Source organism: Oncorhynchus mykiss, chromosome 25 (genome assembly GCF_013265735.2).
Source record: "Oncorhynchus mykiss isolate Arlee chromosome 25, USDA_OmykA_1.1, whole genome shotgun sequence".
NCBI classification, from domain to species: domain Eukaryota; kingdom Metazoa; phylum Chordata; class Actinopteri; order Salmoniformes; family Salmonidae; genus Oncorhynchus; species Oncorhynchus mykiss.
Window position 1 is genome coordinate 17,797,877 of NC_048589.1, and position 19,188 is coordinate 17,817,064.

General features: G+C 44.3%; 1 protein-coding gene across 1 annotated transcript in view; it reads right to left on the reverse strand.

Moving 5' to 3' along the window:
• The window catches only part of LOC110505486 (RAC-alpha serine/threonine-protein kinase), a 46,941-nt gene that overhangs the window by 23,043 nt on the left and 4,710 nt on the right, over positions 1-19,188 (reverse strand). The window contains exon 2 of the mRNA XM_021584738.2: positions 10,914-11,081. Within this exon, the coding sequence (XP_021440413.1) occupies positions 10,914-10,959 (46 nt within the window). The 5' untranslated portion in view covers positions 10,960-11,081. The remainder of the gene's footprint in view (positions 1-10,913; positions 11,082-19,188) is intronic.

The following is a 19,188-nucleotide window of genomic DNA, read 5'->3' on the forward strand; positions in this document are numbered from 1 at the left end:
ATTTGACAGCCAAGATAAAGGTAAAAAACAAAAATCTGCATCTCCGCGAATGGTGGTCCTGAAAAGCTTTTGACAGTGATTTGGTTGTCCCCGGAATGGAAAAGGTTGGGAACCGCAGTTGTAAAGCACATCGGGAAGAGAAGGGTTGCGGATTAAGGAATTCAAACGCCAAAGCAGGGGGAGAGGGGTGTGTGTGTCTCTTTTGTTGGTTATTCCTCAGTCACCCCCTCCATCCCTTCAGCCCTTTTCTGCTGGGCCCTGCCTGTAGACTGCAGCTGCAGCCTACAGCCCTGCGCCCTGCATCTCAATGAGCCTCTGTGCCGCTCCAGAGGAGAAGGGGCTCCCTGATGGAAGGGTCACCACTCTGTACCACCACCCCAATACTGCTCCCATCCTCATCCCAGCCAGCCCCGGGACTCAGGGCCTCTGGGCAGCCCCTCTCCCCATGACCATATAAGGCAGACAAGGCTCACAACAGGCCCGCTCACATGCCAGGCTAAACCGCCCAGGAGTTTGGGCTCCTTCATTCTTTCTTTTCTTCCTGCTGTCCCCCTCTTCTTTTGTTGGCCCATCTCTTTCTCCCATGCAGCTGGATGGGACTGCACTGCCGGGGCTTTGGCAGCAGCCTCAACAGGTCGCAGGGAAGGGCCGCCTCAGCCTCCACTGCAGCCCTCTCTTCATCTCCCCCTCCCGCTTTGCTGCTGCGGCTGCTGCTGCTACAGGAAAAAAGGGGGGACACGGGGAGGGGGTGCGGAGTCTGCCCCTCTTTCTCACGCTCGTAAGAAAGCCCTCACTTCTTCTCCACAGCAAATGACACCTGCTTATTACCATAGACACACTGTGGGAAGTACACCCTGCTTTTCTGTGTGTGAAATTTGGCCCCTCCTTTTGGTAAACAAGCCGACCATGGATTAGTTAACTGGGTTACTGCATGACAAACAAATAAACACACATTATTCAGTTCAAATGAGTGCCAATTAACTTTAAATGACCAGGGAACAGTCTATCACTCTTAAATGATACAATCATGTATAATAAAAGGGGGACATTACATTTCTACCTTTAGGAGAGGTAAGGCCAATTCAAATACATTTGTTAGGGTATATCTGTCTGTGATCCATAATGACAAGTTGTCCCTGAGCCAGATGAGGCACTACGTGTAATCTGGGTGTGTATCATGATGATGGTCTGATGAACGTGACAGCAGCCTGAACATACAGTCACAGTCAGGCTCTATGGACAGCTGAGCAGCCCTGCCTGTCCACACTCCACCTCTCTCGCTGTCCCAGCTGCCGGGGAGAGCCAGTGATGTGATTGATGTCAGACTGGGAGCGCCACACCAGTCAGAAGCAGCTTCCGCCTCGGCTCTGTGTTGTCAGCAGGGTCATTATCCTGGCAAAGGGGAGGGAGGAGCTGGAGAAGGGAGAGAGGGCGAGGAGGTTGTGGTGGGGGGGCGACTGGCAGAGGCAGAGAAGAAATGAGAGGATTAAGAAAGAGGGAGAGGAGGAAGAGAGTGGGAGTAGGAAGCAGGATATGGGGTAAAGAGAGAAAAGGGGGACAGAGAGAATTGAATAAAGAAAGTAAGTGACAAATACAGAGAGAGAGAGAGGGGTAGGGGGAGCACAGCCAGGAGCCACAGTTGTGGAGCAGGAGGATGTTGCACAGAAAAGTAAGCACACAGCGGGCTCACTGCGAGCGGAGACAAGTGACGGAGGTGGCTCTCCCTGGCCTCCTGTTCCCCTACCATCCAGCCTGCCTGTCGACAGCTGTACCCAGACAATGTACTTATCTCCACCACATTTAGCAGGAGGCTGCTTCCCATTACCAGAGCAGGGGGCCCTGCTGACACCCAGACACCAGGCAGAGCACTCCCCTCCTGGGGAGCAACCCTCTGCTGCTGCCCCTGAATCTGCTTCTGGCGTTTAAAGTTTGGTTACTGGTACAGTTTTAGCTAGCTGGGTGGCGTGAGTGTGGACAGGGCATAATGGCCCTGGGGCAGCCCCTGCTGCTATAGTGAGGTGGTGTGTGTGTATGAGCAGGACCAGTGTGTGGCCTATGGCAGGCTGTAACCTAATGAAGGGTGTGTGTGAAGGAGGCGAGGCGAGCCTGTCGGTAAAGCTGGCAGCCAGACAAAGTCCTGGGGTGATCAGCATTGCAGTGTCATGAGACAGAGTTAATCAGTTGGGTCGGTTCCTTTGAAAAGCAAAAACAGAACACACCCAGTTCCCTTTTACTGCTTTGATACTAAGAAAAGACATCTTGAAAGATGTGTAAAAACAAGTTTCTAAATGGTGTGTGGTTGTATGAGAAGCAACCATATTAGGTACTCAAAAACGTGCATGCATGCTTACATAAAGTCGTGGCCAAAAGTTGAGAATGACACAAATATTACTTTTCACAAAGTTTGCTGCTTCATTGTCTTTAGATATTGGTCAGATATTAATATGGAATACTGAAGTAGAATTACAAGCATTTCATAAGTGTCAAAGGCTTTTATTAATTACATGATGTTGATGCAAAGAGCCAATACTTGCAGTGTTGACCCTTCTTTTTCAAGACCTCTGCAATCTACCCTGGCATGTTGTCAATTAACTTCTGGGCCACATCTTGACTGATGGCAGCCCATTCTTGCATAATCAATGCTTGGAGTTTGTTAGAATTTGTGGGGTTTTGTTTGTCCACCCACCTCTTGAGGATTGACCACAAGTTCTCAATGGGATTAAGGTCTGGGGAGTTTCCTGGCCATGGACCCAAAATATTAACGTTTTGTTCCCCGAGCCACTTAGTTATCACCTTTTCCTTATGGCAAGGTGCTCCATCATGTTGGAAAAGGCATTGTTCGTCACCAAACTGTTCCTGGATGGTTGGGAGAAGTTGCTCTCGGAGGATGTGTTGGTACCATTCTTTATTCATGGCTGTGTTCTTAGGCAAAATTGTGAGTGAGCCCACTCCCTTGGCTGAGAAGCAACCCCACATGAATGGTCACAGGATGCTTTACTGTTGGCATGACACAGGACTGATGGTAGTGCTCACCTTGTCTTCTCAGAACAAGCTTTTTTCTGGATGCCCAAAACAATCGGAAAGAGGATTCAGAGAAAATGACTTTACCCCAGTCCTCAGCAGTCTAATCCCTGTACCTTTACAGAATATCAGTCTGTCCCTGATGTTTTTCCTGGAGAGAAGTGGCTTCTTTGCTGCCCTTCTTGACACCAGGCTATCTTCCAAAAGTCTTCGCCTCACTGTGCGTGCAGATGCACTCACACCTGCCTGCTGCCATTCCTAAGCAAGCTCTGTACTGATGATGCCCCGATCCCGCAGGTGAATCAACTTTAGGAGGACGGTCCTGGCGCCCTTTCTTGGGCGCCCTGAAGCCCTTCACAACTATTGAACCGCTCTCCTTGAAGTTCTTGATGATCCGATAAATGGTTGATTTAGGTGCAATCTTACTGGCAGCAATATCCTTGCCTGTGAAGACCTTTTTGTCCAAAGCAATGAAGACGGCACGTGTTTCCTTGCAGGTAGCCATGGCTGACAGAGGAAGAACAATGATTCCAAGCACCACCCTCCTTTTGAAGCTTCCAGTCTGTAATTCGAACTCTATCAGCATGACAGAGTGATATCCAGCCTTGTCCTCGTCAACACTCACACCTGTGTTAACGAGAGAATCCCTGACATGTCAGCTGGTCCTTTTGTGGCAAGGCTGAAATGCAGTGGAAATGTTTTTGGGGAATTATATTTATTTGCATGGCAAAGAGGGACTTTGCAATTAATTGCAATTCATCTGATTACTCTTCATAACATTCTGGAGTATATGCAAATTGCCTTCATACAAACTGAGGCAGCAGACTGTGGAAATTAATGTTTGTGTCATTCAAAACATTTGACCACGACTGTACATACATACCCACATAACAAAACGATCGATAATATGTCTGAACCGATGTATCGGGCCGATATCGGCCTCTTCTAGTCTATCGGCTATCAGCCCTTCTCTATCGGCTTAGCCGATAGTCCCTTTACATAGCAAAGCTGCTGCTATGCCAGCTACCTCTCACCGCCCGAGCCACAAACACTGCTCAATGCAGAGGAATGTCTAGCTGGGGAGAAGAAAAAAAATCAGCAGTAGCAGCAGGCAGCAAGCTAGCTCACTTCAACATGAATGTACAGTATTGAGAAATGGATGAACTGACAGTGACCAAAATCAAACTTGTGTGTCAAATATTAGATTAGTTAAGTCATTAATAATAAGGCTTGTGTCAACATGCCCGGACATGCATGCAATAAGCAAGCTAGATAAGCAGATACCTGTTAGCAAAGATTACGTTAACTAACACCATCTGTGGTGTTAGCTAGCTATTAGCTACTATGCTAGAAAGCTGGCTAGATCAAATCAAATTTTATTTGTCACATGCTTCGAATACAACTTGTCCCAGCTAGCGATGAGGAATCAGCCCAGAAGCGGCCGTTTCCGTCTACCGAAATTCTGCAGAATTTTCGGCATCTTACCAGAATCCCCCCAGAAGTGGCCCGATGAAAATTTAAATAAATGTCATTTTAAATATTACACATACAAATTATACCCATCCACAAAAAAACATTTTGTGTCAGAGAAAACACCATGGTGACCGTGTCAGTGTGCATGCGCCTAGCCCACTACAGGAATCGCTACAGCGCAATTGGACAAGGACATCCCAGCCGGCCAAACCCTCCACTAACTCGGATGACGCTGGGCCAATTGCGCGTTGCCTCATTGGTCTCCCGGGCGCAGACATCACGGGTCTCAAACCAGCATCTGTAGAAACGCAGTTTGCACTGCGATGCATTGTCTTAGACCGCTGCGCCACTCGGCAGGCTCCATCCATAAAGTTTTTCATTCATATCAATTGCCTTGCAAAGTATCAAAATACTACACAGGACTATTAAAGAATTTCTTTAAAATGTTAATTGTATTTTCTGATCACAGAAACAAATGAGGATTTTTTTTTAATGAAATTATGAAAAGTTAATTACATAAAGCAGCCAGTGTAATCATCTGCCAGAGAGTAGCCCCAATCGGCCCGAGACCAAAATAATAAATTTGGGCCAGATCTCAGTCCCAGAATCCTAGCCATAAGTAATACTGCCGAAGGCGGCCCAGACTCTGGCTACATGACGTCGGCCGAGTCTCACCTACAGCCGAGTGCCCCTACCCTCAGCTGGAATCGGCCTAGATCCACTGTGCTAGCTGGGGTGTAGACCTTACAGTGAACTGCTTACTTACAAGCCCTTACCCAACAATGCAGTTAAGAAAATATCTAAAAACATTTTTTTAAAGAAAGAGATCTGAATAACAACTAATTGAAGAGCAGCAGTAAATAACAGTAACGGGGCTTTATACAGGGGGTACCGGTACAGAGTCAATGTGGAGGCTATATACAGTGGGTACCGGTACAGAGTCAATGTGCAGGGGCACCGGTGTTGAGGTAATATGTACATGAATGTAGAGCTATTAAAGTGACTATGCATAGATGATAAACAGAGAGTAGCAGCAGCGTAGTAGGGGAGGGGGGGGGGGGGGCAATGCAAATAGTCTGGGTAGCCCTTTGATTAGCTATTCGGGAGTCTTATGGTTTGGGGGTAGAAGCTGTTTAGAAGCTTCTTGGACCTAGACTTGGTACTACAGTACCGCTTGCCGTGCGGTAGCAGAGGGAACAGTCTATTACTAGGGTGGCTGGAGTCTTTGACCATTTTTAGGGCCTTCCTCTGCCACCGCCTGGTATAGAGGTCCTGGATGGCAGGAAGCTTGGCCCCGGTAATGTACTGGGCCGTACAAACTGCCCTCTGTAATGCCTTGCGGTCGGAGGCAGAGCAGTTGCCATACCAGGCAGTGATGCAACCATGTTCTCAATATTGCAGCTGTTGAACCTTATGAGGAGCTGAGGACCCATGCCAAATCTTTTCAGTATCCTATGGGGGAATATGTTTTGTCGTGCCCTCTTCACGACTGTCTTGGTGTGTTTGGACCATGATAGTTTGTTGGCGATGTGGACACCAAGGAACTTGAAGCTCTCAACCTGCTCCAATACAGCCCCATCTATTAGAATGGGGGATGCGCGCATCTCCTTTTTCTGTAGTCCACAATCATCTCCTTTGTCTTGATCACATTGAGGGAGAGGTTGTTGTCCTTGTACCACACAGTCAGGTCTCTGACCTCCTCATAGGCTGTCTCATCGTTGTCAGTGATCAGGCCTACCACTCGTGTCATCAGCAAACTTAAGGATGGTGTTGGAGTTGTGCTTGGCCGTGCAGTCAAGTGTGAACAGTGAGTACAGGAAGGGACTGAGCATGCAGCCCTGAGGGGCCCCCATGTTGAGGATCAGCATGGCAGATGTGCTGTTACCTATCCCGTACCACCTTGGAGCGGTCCGTCAGGAAGTCCAGGCTCCAGATGCAGAAGGAGGTGTTAAGTCCCAGGGTCCATTGTTTAGTGATGACCTTTGAGGGCACTATGGTGTTGAAAGCTGAGCTGTCGTCAAAGAATAGCATTCTCACATAGGTGTTCCTTTTGTCCAGGTGCAAAAGGGCAGTGTGGAGTGCAATAGAAAATTGCATCATCTGTGGATCTGTTGATGCGGTATGCAAATTGGAGTGGGTCTAGGGTTTCTGGGATAATGGTGTTGTGACTCGCAGGTGTCCAGTCATGATTTACTCCATGGGATCACATCCAATAAGCATCAACCCAGTCAGTGTGACACAGAGAATAAACCGAACACCCCACTTCTGAGGCAGGCTGGGTAAGTGAGTAACGGACTGCACACAGTGATGATGTTCTGGGAACATCATAAAAACCTGTGTGCTGGAGCTCTCTTTCTTCTCCTCTCTGCTTCCTCGCTCCCTCCCTCTGCTCTCGCCTCTAAGCCAGCTGAGCGTGCTACCCAAATTCAACAGTTGTTGTGGCCTTCGTTAGCCTAACGAGGGGGTCAGCTCTTTATACTTGTCAGAGAGCAAATGAGTCCAATGAACAAGGGCTGCCTGGAAGAGAGAGGGATAACGAGCACAGTTCTGTTATACTTCACTGAGTTATTGGCCACGGCGCTCACATGGAATCTAGAGAACCTACAATCTGCCTCTGATGTTGGATGGTGCACTCCACCTTTGATGGAAACTTTAGACAAATAGGCTTTAGAAGAGCCCTTGAATGTAGCCACCACTAGAGGTATAATATAAACTGTGTGGTTGGTGTCAAGGAGATCCAAAACATTTACAGCAGGGATCATCAACTAGATTCAGCCGTGGGCCATTTTTTTTCTTGAGCAGATGGTCGGGGGTCTGGAACATAAAACAAATATTTTTACAAAATAATTTCAAACCTTAATTACATTCGGGGACATTGCCCTGAGTAGGGTGCAGTCTTCCGGATGGGACGTTAAAACTGTTGTCCTGACCCTCTGTGGTCATTCAAAATCTCATTGCAATTATTTTAGGAGTAGCTAAATGCCCCCAACATGGCCAGATAATCATCCCCCGTCATTCCTAATTGGCATATATCACTCCTCACCTCTCCACCTGATGTGTGGTGAGCGTTCTGGCACAAAAATGGTCACCGTGCATCACTGAGGTGGGTGCTACACATTGCTGGTGGATGAGGGGAGTTTCCCACCACTTTGTAAAGTGTGTTGAGTACCTCAGTTGGTAGAACAGCACTATAAAAATCAAATTAACCATTTGTACACGATCACATATTATGTGTGGAAATATTTGGGAATAGATTTCCAAAATTAAAAATCACTTGGAGCTGGTTTCCTGGTATTTTTACAGTCTTATGTCAAACAATGAAAAATTAACCAATAAAAATATATATATTTTTTGCTAAATAAAACCACTCGCGGGCCAAATTTGACTCAAGGGCCGCTAGTTGGGGACCCCTGATTTACAGATTAGGTTATGACCACATTGAGATTGTGTCCCAAAATCCTGGATGGAGCCAGTGGTTTTTCAATGGGAGTCATCAATTGTCAGATGAATGACAACAGAAATGATTGTCCGACTAAACATGCAAAATAATGACATATGTCAATGATGTAGTGGGAAGGCTGATGGAGTGGGAATGTGTGGTCTGATGTTGGGCATCACCCGACTGAGCTGGGCCTATCTGGAACAAAGATACAGAACAGTGGCCGTTCTGTGGCTTAGACTGGCTGAAGTTTACTTTCTTTACTGTGCCATTGTCTGGCAGCAAAAGGGAACTACAAAACTGGCTTACAGTCACGTGCCCAAATGATGAATCAAACAGGAATCAGGGTTAGGAGGGTTAAGGATGGTATGGATGTTCTCAGTTCCCAGCCAGACTAGACCTGAGCTGCTCCACTCCGTGGCGTGTCTGGAGCATAGAATGCAGTCGTGATAGCACGTCATTAAAGGGGCATTTCTGGGGCACTGGGCAAGCCACAGTCAACAGCACTGCCACCTACCTGGAAGTCCCTTCAGAATGCTGCAGAAGCCCGCCTCAATCACGTGCCATCAAACATATACTGTAATGAGTTGTAGACATCAGTCCTGCATTGTCCTGTGACTGCAGTCCACAATATTAAACAGTGCTATCATAAGACATGGTAGTGGTAGGGTTAGAGAGTCAGATCAAACTAAAAGGTTCACAGAATAAGGGCGGCTGGCTAATGGTGATGGCCAGCAGAAGCTCGTTACTGCATACTCAACTTCTGTGCTGTGGCACTAGGGCAGAGACGGGGTGACAGTGACGTGACATTAAAATCCGTTCTGTCAAGTAAACGGGCAGCAAGCAGGCAGACGCCCTCCAATCAAAACAGAGTTGCTCTGGGTGACATTTCACCGGGCACAGCTGCTAGGGTATGACAGCATGCCAACTCCCTATTCCTGAAGGTTTGTTTATTTGTATATTTTCTTTGTTCTTCAATAATTCAAGGTTAAGATGTGACTTTAGCTCAAGGAGTTTGTTTTTCACCTCACCTGTCACTATTTGACATTTTACGCTGGCAATCTTTCAGAAACCTCCCCGCTTCCTTATCACTCTGGCAAGGAATAGCGGAAATAGACATACTGTTTGCCAACTTACCAAGTGTGTCAGTGAGGTAAAGATGTTAAAGTCACATGCACGATGTAAAAAGAAATTGACCCCGTCAGAAGAACTAGACACCCTTAGAAAGATCCTCTTTAGCTAACATTTGTTATTAAATCAGAACTCTTCTAAATGATGAACTTTGGTCCATATACTTCCAACAAGGCAAATGGTGTTTAATCTTTCCTTGTTATTTGTCTCGTTTGGTTTTTCATATATTGCCTCTGGTTATCCAGACAACATCTCTTACATCTGAAGGCATCAGACTGATCTGTGTTCCTCAACCTCTGGCCATGTCCCAAGAATCCAAGGGTGTCAGATATTGATTACCTTGGTGTTTTATGTAAACGAGAAGGCAGTAGTACTGAAACGACAAGTCAGTAGTACCTAGTGTTGCTCACTCCACCCCAGGGAAGCATCGTCACTGGTTGCATCAGTGTGCATGGGCCTGGGTCAGCCTGCGAAGCTTGCCTCGGGTGACTATGTTATGACACAGGGCCCTGTTGTGTTCCTGCTGAGGTCTTAAGGAGAGCATACTGCGTAGCATGCTGTTCCCTGGCTTACAGCCTCTGGGACTCTCCTCTCCTAGGGGGGAATTCCGACCCGAGTTAAGCGTATGTAAATGGCCATGAATTCCCTTTTGATGTACTTTTATCTCTATGCATATTCTGACTTTGAATTTAAGCGTGCGAATAGCACGCTATTCATCCCCTATTCGTTTGGGGGTGGAGATCAAAGAAATGAAGATGTGGCAGAGGTGTGTCTACAGATACGGCGTATTCTGACCTTGACTTAACGCCCTCGTAACTCTACCACCTTCACGTGCAATGACATCATGAATAAGGTGGAACAACCTGTTGGTTCCAAGTGGAACCACATCTACTTTATTTTCCCCACTAGAAATAACACTATTCTCCATGCACTATGAAAGCCAGACCATACATGGCAAAGTTTAAACCTGGAGCACAGTTCACGACAACTGGACCGTTGTCCCAGTTCCATGATAAATGAGAATTATGAGGGTAGATTAAAAGACCTTATAACCCCTATTGTACACTTTTCTCACCTTCCAATATTACATGGATTGAACAATTGAATATGGCAACTTTCAGGATGAATCAAACTGTATTTTTGATTCTAATATATTTTGTGCATAAAGGCTCTCCAAATAAATAAATACTTTCCTAACCCTAAATAATATACAAGATTAGAGTATTTTTAGATCTAACAAGCAGTGCTAAAAAGAAGAACATGTGTATTTACATGGCTTTATTTAATTGACCCCTAATATTCTGAACAGTTCTCTCCATATAGTCTGTCGAGAAAATTCTCATTAAAATAGGAGTACTAAATGTAATGGGATGACATTAGATACATGTACTGAGAACCCTATTGAATGAAAACTCCACAAAAAAAATCTGTTGGCCAGCAAGTGGGAGGGTTTTCAGCAGTTAAATTAAATGTATTCAGCAAGCGCAAGGGAACCACACCTGCATACGGTAAGTCTGAATACCGACTCCAGAGAAGTGCATAGGAAAGGCGTGCGTAGGAAAGGCATACATTTGCTGAGTCTGAATCTGGCCCCTAGTGACATGTTCCCCTGTCTGTCTCCTGAGCCTGTGTCCCTGGGACCACACCCCTGATCCCACTCTGTGCTGGAAGATTCCCTTTTACCCTGTGTTGGGGGAGCTATAGCTCCAACTTTGAGGAGTGTGTGTGTACACACACACACACACACACACACACACACACGCACACACACACACACACACCCGCTCACAGTATCTAAATAAAGAGTAAAGCATCTGTTGATGCAGGGAAATGGTCCAAACCCACTCACCTCTTTTGTGCAGCCATCCCTCCTTCACTATCGCCACATCGGTCATTTTGGTGTACAGGTTGGTGTGTCCAGGGTTGTGACAGGGAGAGACACAGCTCTGTCCCCAAATGTTCTTCGCTCAGGCCAGGGCAGGAGCCTGGAGTCTAGGGCCGTCTTTTCACCAGTTACCTATTAGTGTCAAAGGAAGAGTAAAGCTTAGCCTCATCTGGACAATAACGTTAACCCCCCAGTGAACATCCGTGCAACTCAGTGAAAACAAGTTGGTCTGTTCAGACAGTGGAAAATAGTTGTGGTGGGTACTACTCCAGCATCACTCCCACACGAGGATCTAGTCAGAACCTCCGACTCCACCACAGGGGAAACCACTTCTAAACGAATGACAAAGTCCTGTGACCAGTGGAAGGGCCTGCAGAAATCCCCTTCCATGGGCCATCAGTTTCGCTGCCATTTCAGGGAGGGAAACCTGTTCCACCGTCAAGACCTTTCCATCCCGTGAAATGGAATAGAAAGACATCCTTGAGCTTTGTGTGGATTCAGAGCACAATCAATTCCCATGCCTTTTACAAGATAGCCAGCCCCGTTGAGCCACAGATGACTCTCATACCATCCACTGAAATCTACTTATCCTCCAGAGCGCCATCAGCCCATCATCAAAAAAGAGGCCAGTTAATGTGACCTCATCACTTGGTGACAACAACAGGAAGCAGAGTGGATATTGACAGGCTGGGAGTTAGTCCCATCTGAAGGAGCCCTGGGCCTAATACTGCACATCCCACAATAAGCCAGCCTGATAGGTCCCTTTCACATCCATTGAATTGTTTACAAATCGTTATGAGTGAAGCAATATTCATTGGAAACACTGTTGGAATTAGAGGTCGACAGATTAATCGGAATGGCCGATTAATTAGGGCCGATTTCAAGTTTTCATAACAATCGGAAATCTGTATTTTTGGGCACCAATTTTTTTTTCTACCTTTATTTATCTAGGCAAGTCAGTTAAGAACACATTCTTATTTTCAATGACGGCCTAGGAACGGTGGGTTAACTGCCTTGTTCAGGGGCAGAACGACAGAGTTTCACATTGTCAGCTCGGGGTTTCCAATCTTGCAACCTCACAGTTAACTAGTCCAGCCCAATAGGAGACTGCCTGTTACGCGAATGCAGTAAGCCAAGGTAAGTTTAATGCTAGCTAGCAACTTATCTTATAAAAAACGATCAATCATAATCACTAGTTGACTACACATGGTTATTACTAGATATTATCTAGCGTGTCCTGCGTTGCATATAAGTATCTGACTGAGCGGTGGTAGGCAGAAGCAGGCGCGTAAACATTCATTCTTTCACTATAACATTCATGTTGTGCATCAAGCATTGCACTGTTTATGACTTCAAGCCTATCAACTACTGAGATGAGGCTGGTGTAACCGAAGTGAAATGGCTAGCTACTTAGCGCGCGCTAATAGTGTTTCAAATGTCACTCGCTCTGAGCCTTCTAGATGTTCCCCTTGCTCTGCATGGGTAACACTGCTTCGATAGTGGCTGTTGTCGTTGTGTTGCTGGTTCGAGCCCAGGGAGGAGCGAGGAGAGGGACAGAAGCTATACTGTTACACTGGCAATACTAAAGTGCCTATAAGAACATCCAGTAGTCAAAGGTTAATGAAATACAACTCGTATAGAGGGAAATAGTCCTATAATTCCTATAATAACTACAACCTAAAACTTCTTACCTGGGAATATTGAAGACTCATGTTAAAAGGAACCACCAGCTTTCATATGTTCTCATGTTCTGAGCAAGGAACTGAAACGTTAGCTTTCTTACATAGCACATTTGCAATTTTACTTTCTTCTCCAACACTTTGTTTTTGCATTATTTAAACCAAATTGAACATGTTTCATTTTTTACTTGAGGCTAAATAGATTTTATTGATGTATTATATTAAGTTAAAAATAAGTGTTCATTCAGTATTGTTGTAATTGTCATTATTACAAATTATTATTATTTATTTTTTTAATCGGCCGATTAATCGGTATCGGCTTTTTTTGGTCCTCTAATAATCGGTATCGGCGTTGAAAAATCATAATCGGTCGACCTCTAGTTGGAATCAAATGTATTCAATTATTGCAGTAGCACATTGTTCTCCAGTCCTCTCTGGTGGTGGCTGGGACTGTCATATTTGGTAGAGACAAAGCTCTGAGGGAAACTGTCCACTGGAGCAGAGTAGACCACATTGAGATCATTTCAAACTGTGATCACAAACCTAGACCAAGCCTCTGCACTCTCAGACGTCGCTACTGTGGGCTGTGGAAAAGCTGGGACACCGCCAGGACTCAGCCACCACTGCAGCCACTGAATGAACCCAGTACCCCGACAGCAGGTCACATGGTCCAGTGGGCCCCGCCTGCGTGCCTTGCTCGCTCACTCTCCCTCCCTGCCTGCTTGCCTTTCAATCATTCATCATTCTGGCTATCGCTCCAGGGGCCACCCCATTCAATGCAAATCAGTGTCATGCAGCAGGGAAGCCACACACAGAGCCAGAGAGAGCCAAAAAGAGAGAGAGACCTAACACACTTAAATTAAATCAAAAACAGAAGCATTTTACATCTGGCTAGAAATAAATAAGGAAATGATCTCAACAGAGAAAAATGTCCTCCTGTTTGCTACCTATATTCCCCCTAAAGAATCCCCATACTTCAATGAATCCATTTCTCCATTCTAGAGGGGGAGCGCAACAATTTCCGGGCCCAGGGACCTTGTACTAGTCTGTGGTGAACTAAAAGCCAGAACTGGATAAGAAAAACTGACACCCTCAGCACACAGGGGGGACAAACACCTACCTGAAAGGGACAGCATTCCATTCCCCATCCCCTAGACACAACTACAACAACCTAACCCCCCACAATTGGTCACAACTCCTGCAGCTCTGTCGCACACTGGCTATGTACATAGTGAAAGCTATTCTTTGAGGGGACTCCTATGGTAGTACTAGGTACACGTACAGGTCATCCCTTGGCAGCAGTACTACAGTCTACTTTATCAGACCTCAACCAAGAATCTCTCAGGGGGTTCACAGTCAGTCCACTGACACCCCTATCAGATCACAGCAAAATCACAGCCTACTTGAACAGAGCAATACTCAACCATGAGGCATCAAAGCCCAATCAACTGGATGCTATAGATGGAAGGATGATATCCAATCCAAGAAAATGTCCCCAAAAATTTCCTGGACAAAATGTTTCCCTGCAATAGTGAAGGTATACACTTAACAGTAAGAAAGCCTGAACAGTATATTTGACATAACAGCTTAACATATCAAATTGAAAAATATTCAAGGAGAAAACCTAAGAACATTTACAATGAGAAAGGGTTTGCTGTAGCGTGCAAAAACCTAGGAAAGAAATTGAGAAACCTATCCAACCAAAAACACAGCTACCCAGAAAACCATAACATACGCCTTTAATATGGGGAAACACTAGAACAGTAGGGCCTTTCCATTGAAAAGGACCCAATGAGCAACAACATCTGAGATTCACAGAAGCATATCAAATTGGGTGTAAAATGAAAGCTAAGAGTTTTGGGAAATTAAGGTATACAGTGCATTTGGAAAGTATTCAGACCCCTTGACTTCTTCCACATTTTGTTACATTACAGCCTTATTCTAAAAATAATTCTATTATTTTTTCCACCCTAAATCTACACACAATACCCCATAATTACAAAGCAAAAACAGGTTTTTAGGAACGTGTGCAAATGTGTAAAAAAAAAAAAAATAATAATAATAATCAGAAATTACATTTACATAAGTATGCAGACCCTTTACTCTTTGTTGAAGCACGTTTGGCAGTGATTACAGCATCGAGTCATTCTTGGGTATGATGCTACAAGCTTGGCACACCTGTATTTGGGGAGATTCTCCCATTCTTCTCTGCAGATTCTCTCAAGCTCTGTCAGGTTGGATGGGGAGCATCGCTGCATAGCTATTTCAGGTCTCTCCAGAGATGTTCGGTCGGGTTCAAGTCCATGCTGTGGCTGGGCCACTCAAGTACATTCAGAGACTTGTCCCGAAGCCACTACTGCGTTGTTTTGGCTGTGTGCTTAGGGTTGTTGTCCTGTTGGAAGGTGAACCTTCGCCAAAGTCCTGAGCGCTCTGGGGCAGTTTTTTTTATCAATGATCTCTCTGTACTTTACTCCGTTTATCTTTCTCTCGATCCTGACGAGTCTCCCAGTCCCTGCCGCTGAAAAACATCCCTAATGCATGACGCTGCCATCACCATGCTTCACCGTCATGAAGGTGCTATGATTCCTCCAGACGTGAGGCTTTGCATTCAGGCCAAAGAGTTCAATCTTGGTTTTATCAGACCAGAGAATCTTGTCTCTCATGGTCCGAGAGTACTTTAGGTGCATTTTGGCAAACTCCAAGCAGGCTGTCAAGTTCCTTTTACAGAGGGGGGGGGGGGGGGGGGGGCTTCCATCTGGCCACTACCATAATGGCTTGATTGGTGGAGTGCTACAGAGATGGTTGTCCCACAGAAAAACTCTGGAGCTCTGTCAGAGTGACCATCAGGTTCTTGGTCACCTCCCTGACCAAAGCCCTTCTCCCCCGATTGCTCAGTTTGCCCTGGCGGGCAGCTCCAGGAAGAGTCTTGGTGGTTCCAAACTTCTTCCATTTAAGAATGATGGAAGCAACTGTGTTCTTGGGGACCTTCAATGCTGCAGAATGTTTTTTCTACCATTCCCCAGATCTTTGCCTCAACACAATCCTGTCTCGGAGCTCTACGGACAATTCCTTCGACCTCATGGCTTGGTGTTTGCTCTCACATCCAATGTCAACTGTGGGACCATATATAGACAGGTGTGTGCCTTTCTGAATCATGTCCAATCAATTGAATTTACCACAAGTGGACTCCAACTGAGTTGTAGAAACATCAAGGATGATAATGGAAACAGAATGCACTTGAGCTCAATTTCAAGTCTCATAGCAAAGGGTCTAAATAAAAAAATCTGTTTTAAGTTTTTAATAAAATGTGGAAACATTTCTAAAAACCTGTTTTCGCTTTGTCATTATGAGGTATTGTATGTAGATTGATGAGAATAATTTTTTCCATTTTAGAATAAGGCTGTAACCTAACAAAATGTATAAAAAGGGGAAGGGCCTGAACACTTTCCGAATGTAGATATACATTTCTAACATTTACCCATCTTAAATATTAGGCAAAGGTAAAGGCTTTGATTTCTGTATTAACTTCTCTAGGGTAGGGGGCAGCATTTGGATTTTTGGATAAAAAGCGTGCCCAAATTAAACTGCCTTCTACTCAGGCCCAGAAGATAGGATATGCATATAATTAATAGATTTGGATAGAAAACACTCTAGTTTCCAAAACTGTTAAAATAATGTCTGAGTATAATAGAACTGATTTGGCAGGCAAAAACCTGGGAAGAATTCATTCAGGAAGTAGGATTTTTGTTGTTGTAGTTTTCTATTCAATGCCATTACAGTATCCATTGACTTAAGACTCAAATTGCAGTTCCTATGCATTCCACTAGATGTCAGTCTTTCGAAATGGTTTCAGGCTTGTATTCTGAAAAATTAGGGAGTAAGAGCAGTCAATGAGTGGACCCTGCCGTGTCACAGAGCTTTTTCATGCGCGCGACCGAGAGAGTGCCTTTCTTGTTAACCTTTTATGTTGACGACATTATTGTCCGGTTGAAATATGATCGATTATTTAGGCTAAAAACAACCTGAGGATTGAATTTAAACATAGTTTGACATGTTTCTATGAACTTTACAGATAAAATCCAAATATTTTGTCTGCCTGTTGTGACTGCGTTTGAGCCTGTGGATTACTGAAGAAAACCTCAGTTTTGTTCGCGCTTTCGGATATAAAGAGAGACTTTAGCGAACAAAATGAACATTTATTGAATAAATGAATGTCTTCTGTAAACATATGAAGATCATCAAAGGTAAGTGATTCATTTTAGCTCTATTTTTGACTTGTGTAACTCTTCTACTTGGCTGGTTACTGTTTGTAATGATTTGTCTGCTGGGCTATGTTCTCAAATAATCGTATGGTATGCTTTCGCCGTAAAGCATTTTTAAAATCTTACATGTGGTTGGATTCACAAGAAGTTCATCTTTAAACCTATGTAAAATAGTTGTATCTTTTCTGAATTTATATCATGAGTATTTCTGTATTTATATAATGAGTATTTCTGTATTTGGCGCGCTGTAATCTCATTGGATGTTGGCCTGGTGGGACACTATCATCCCACAATACCCAAGGGGGGTTAACCGATGGAAAAGGTGTCTTAGAAAATATCTACCAGGAAAAGTCTTAAGACATCAAAACACAATGTTGATAGTTGCCAGGGGTCGTAACGTCAACACTTATATTTACTGTTGGAGAAATTGTGGCTTGTTATTCCGTTACTAATTTATTTCCCTCATGAGGAGGGAGAATAATGAAAGTTTGCTGAAGTAACAAGTAATGGTAGACCTACCAGTTAGTTATTTTGATTTTACTGGTTAGTGAGCAAATCTCATAATTCTGTTACCAAATTGATAACAGAATTACCAAAAAAAGCCTGTGCAACCAGTACTAGCTCCAGGGAGCCACTAGTTTTGTCCTTGCCGTTTGCCCTTATTTTCACAAATAAAATTGTAAACTTAAGTTTACAAAAATAAAATTGCTTCTGCAATTTTGACACTCCAACAACAAGATGAGAACAAAACTTATTTCAGATTTTTTTTTTTATTATTAAAGAAAAGTTCAAGGGTGCCAATATATTTGTCCGCAACTGTATCGCTTTGCTATTTACACTACTCCAGCAGGAATTCTTTAATGTCCTTCAAGCAGAAAACAGCCATTTCCAGGTGCAGGGAAATGTGCTGCTGTGTGGAGGCTGGAACACGAGGCCCGGGTCCGAGCCCGACTGTATAGACTAGAGGTCGACCGATTAATCAGAATGGCCGATTAATTAGGGCCGATTTCAAGTTTTCATAACAATCGGAAATCGTAATTTTTGGTGCCGATTTATTTTGATACCTTTATTTAACTAGGCAAGTCCGTTAAGAACACATTCTTATTTTCAATTACAGCCTAGGAAAGGTGGGTTAACTGCCTTGTTCAGGGGCAACCTTACAGTTAACTAGTCCAACGCAATAACGACCTGCCTCGCTCTCGTTGCACTCCACAGGGAGACTGCCTGTTACGCGAATGCAGTAAGCCAAGGTAAATTGCTAGCTAGCATTAAACTTATCTTATAAAAAACAATCAATGATAATCACTAGTTATATTGCCTACTAAACTGGATTAGTAGTTATATACCAGGTGAAATTGTGTCATTTCTCTTGCGTTCATTGCACAGAGTCAGGGTATATGCAACAGTTTGGGCTGCCTGGCTCATTGCGCACTAATTTGCCAGAATTTTACATAATTATGACATACATTGAAGGTTGTGCAATGTAACAAGAATATTTAGACTTAGGGATGCGACCCGTTAGATAAAATACCGAACGGTTCCGTATTTCACTGAAATAAACGTTTTGTTTTCTAAATGATAGTTTCCGGATTCAATCATATTTATGACCAAAGGCTCGTAGTTCTGTGTGTTAGTATGTTATAATTAAGTCTGATTTGATAGAGCAGTCTGACTGAGCAGCAGCAGGCCTGTAATCATTCATTCAAACAGCACTTTTGTGCGTTTTGCCAGCAGTTCTTCGCAAGCACAGCGCTGTTTATGACTTCAAGCCTATCAGCCTAATGGCTGGTGTAACCAATGTGAAATGGCTAGCTAGTTAGCTGGGTGTGCGCTAATACTGTTTCAAACGTCACTCGCTTTTAGATTTGGAGTAGTTATTCCCCTTGCGCTGCAAGGGCCGCGGCTTTTGTGGAGCGATGGGTAACGATGCTTCGAGTGTGGCTGTTGTCGATGTGTTCCTGGTTCGAGCCCAGGTAGGGGCGAGGAGGGGGACGGAAGCTATACTGTTACACTGGCAATTCTATAGTGCCTATAAGAACATCCAATAGTCAAAGGTATATGAAATACAAATGGTATAGAGAGAAATAGTCCTATAAATACTATATTAACTACAACCTAAAACCTCTTACCATGGAATATTGAAGTCTCATGTTAAAAGGAACCACCAACTTTCATATGTTCTGAGCAAGGAACTTAAATGTTAGCTTTTTTACATGACACATATTTTACATGGCACATTTTACTTTCTTCTCCAACACTTTGTTTTTGCATTATTTAAACCAAATTGAACATGTTTCA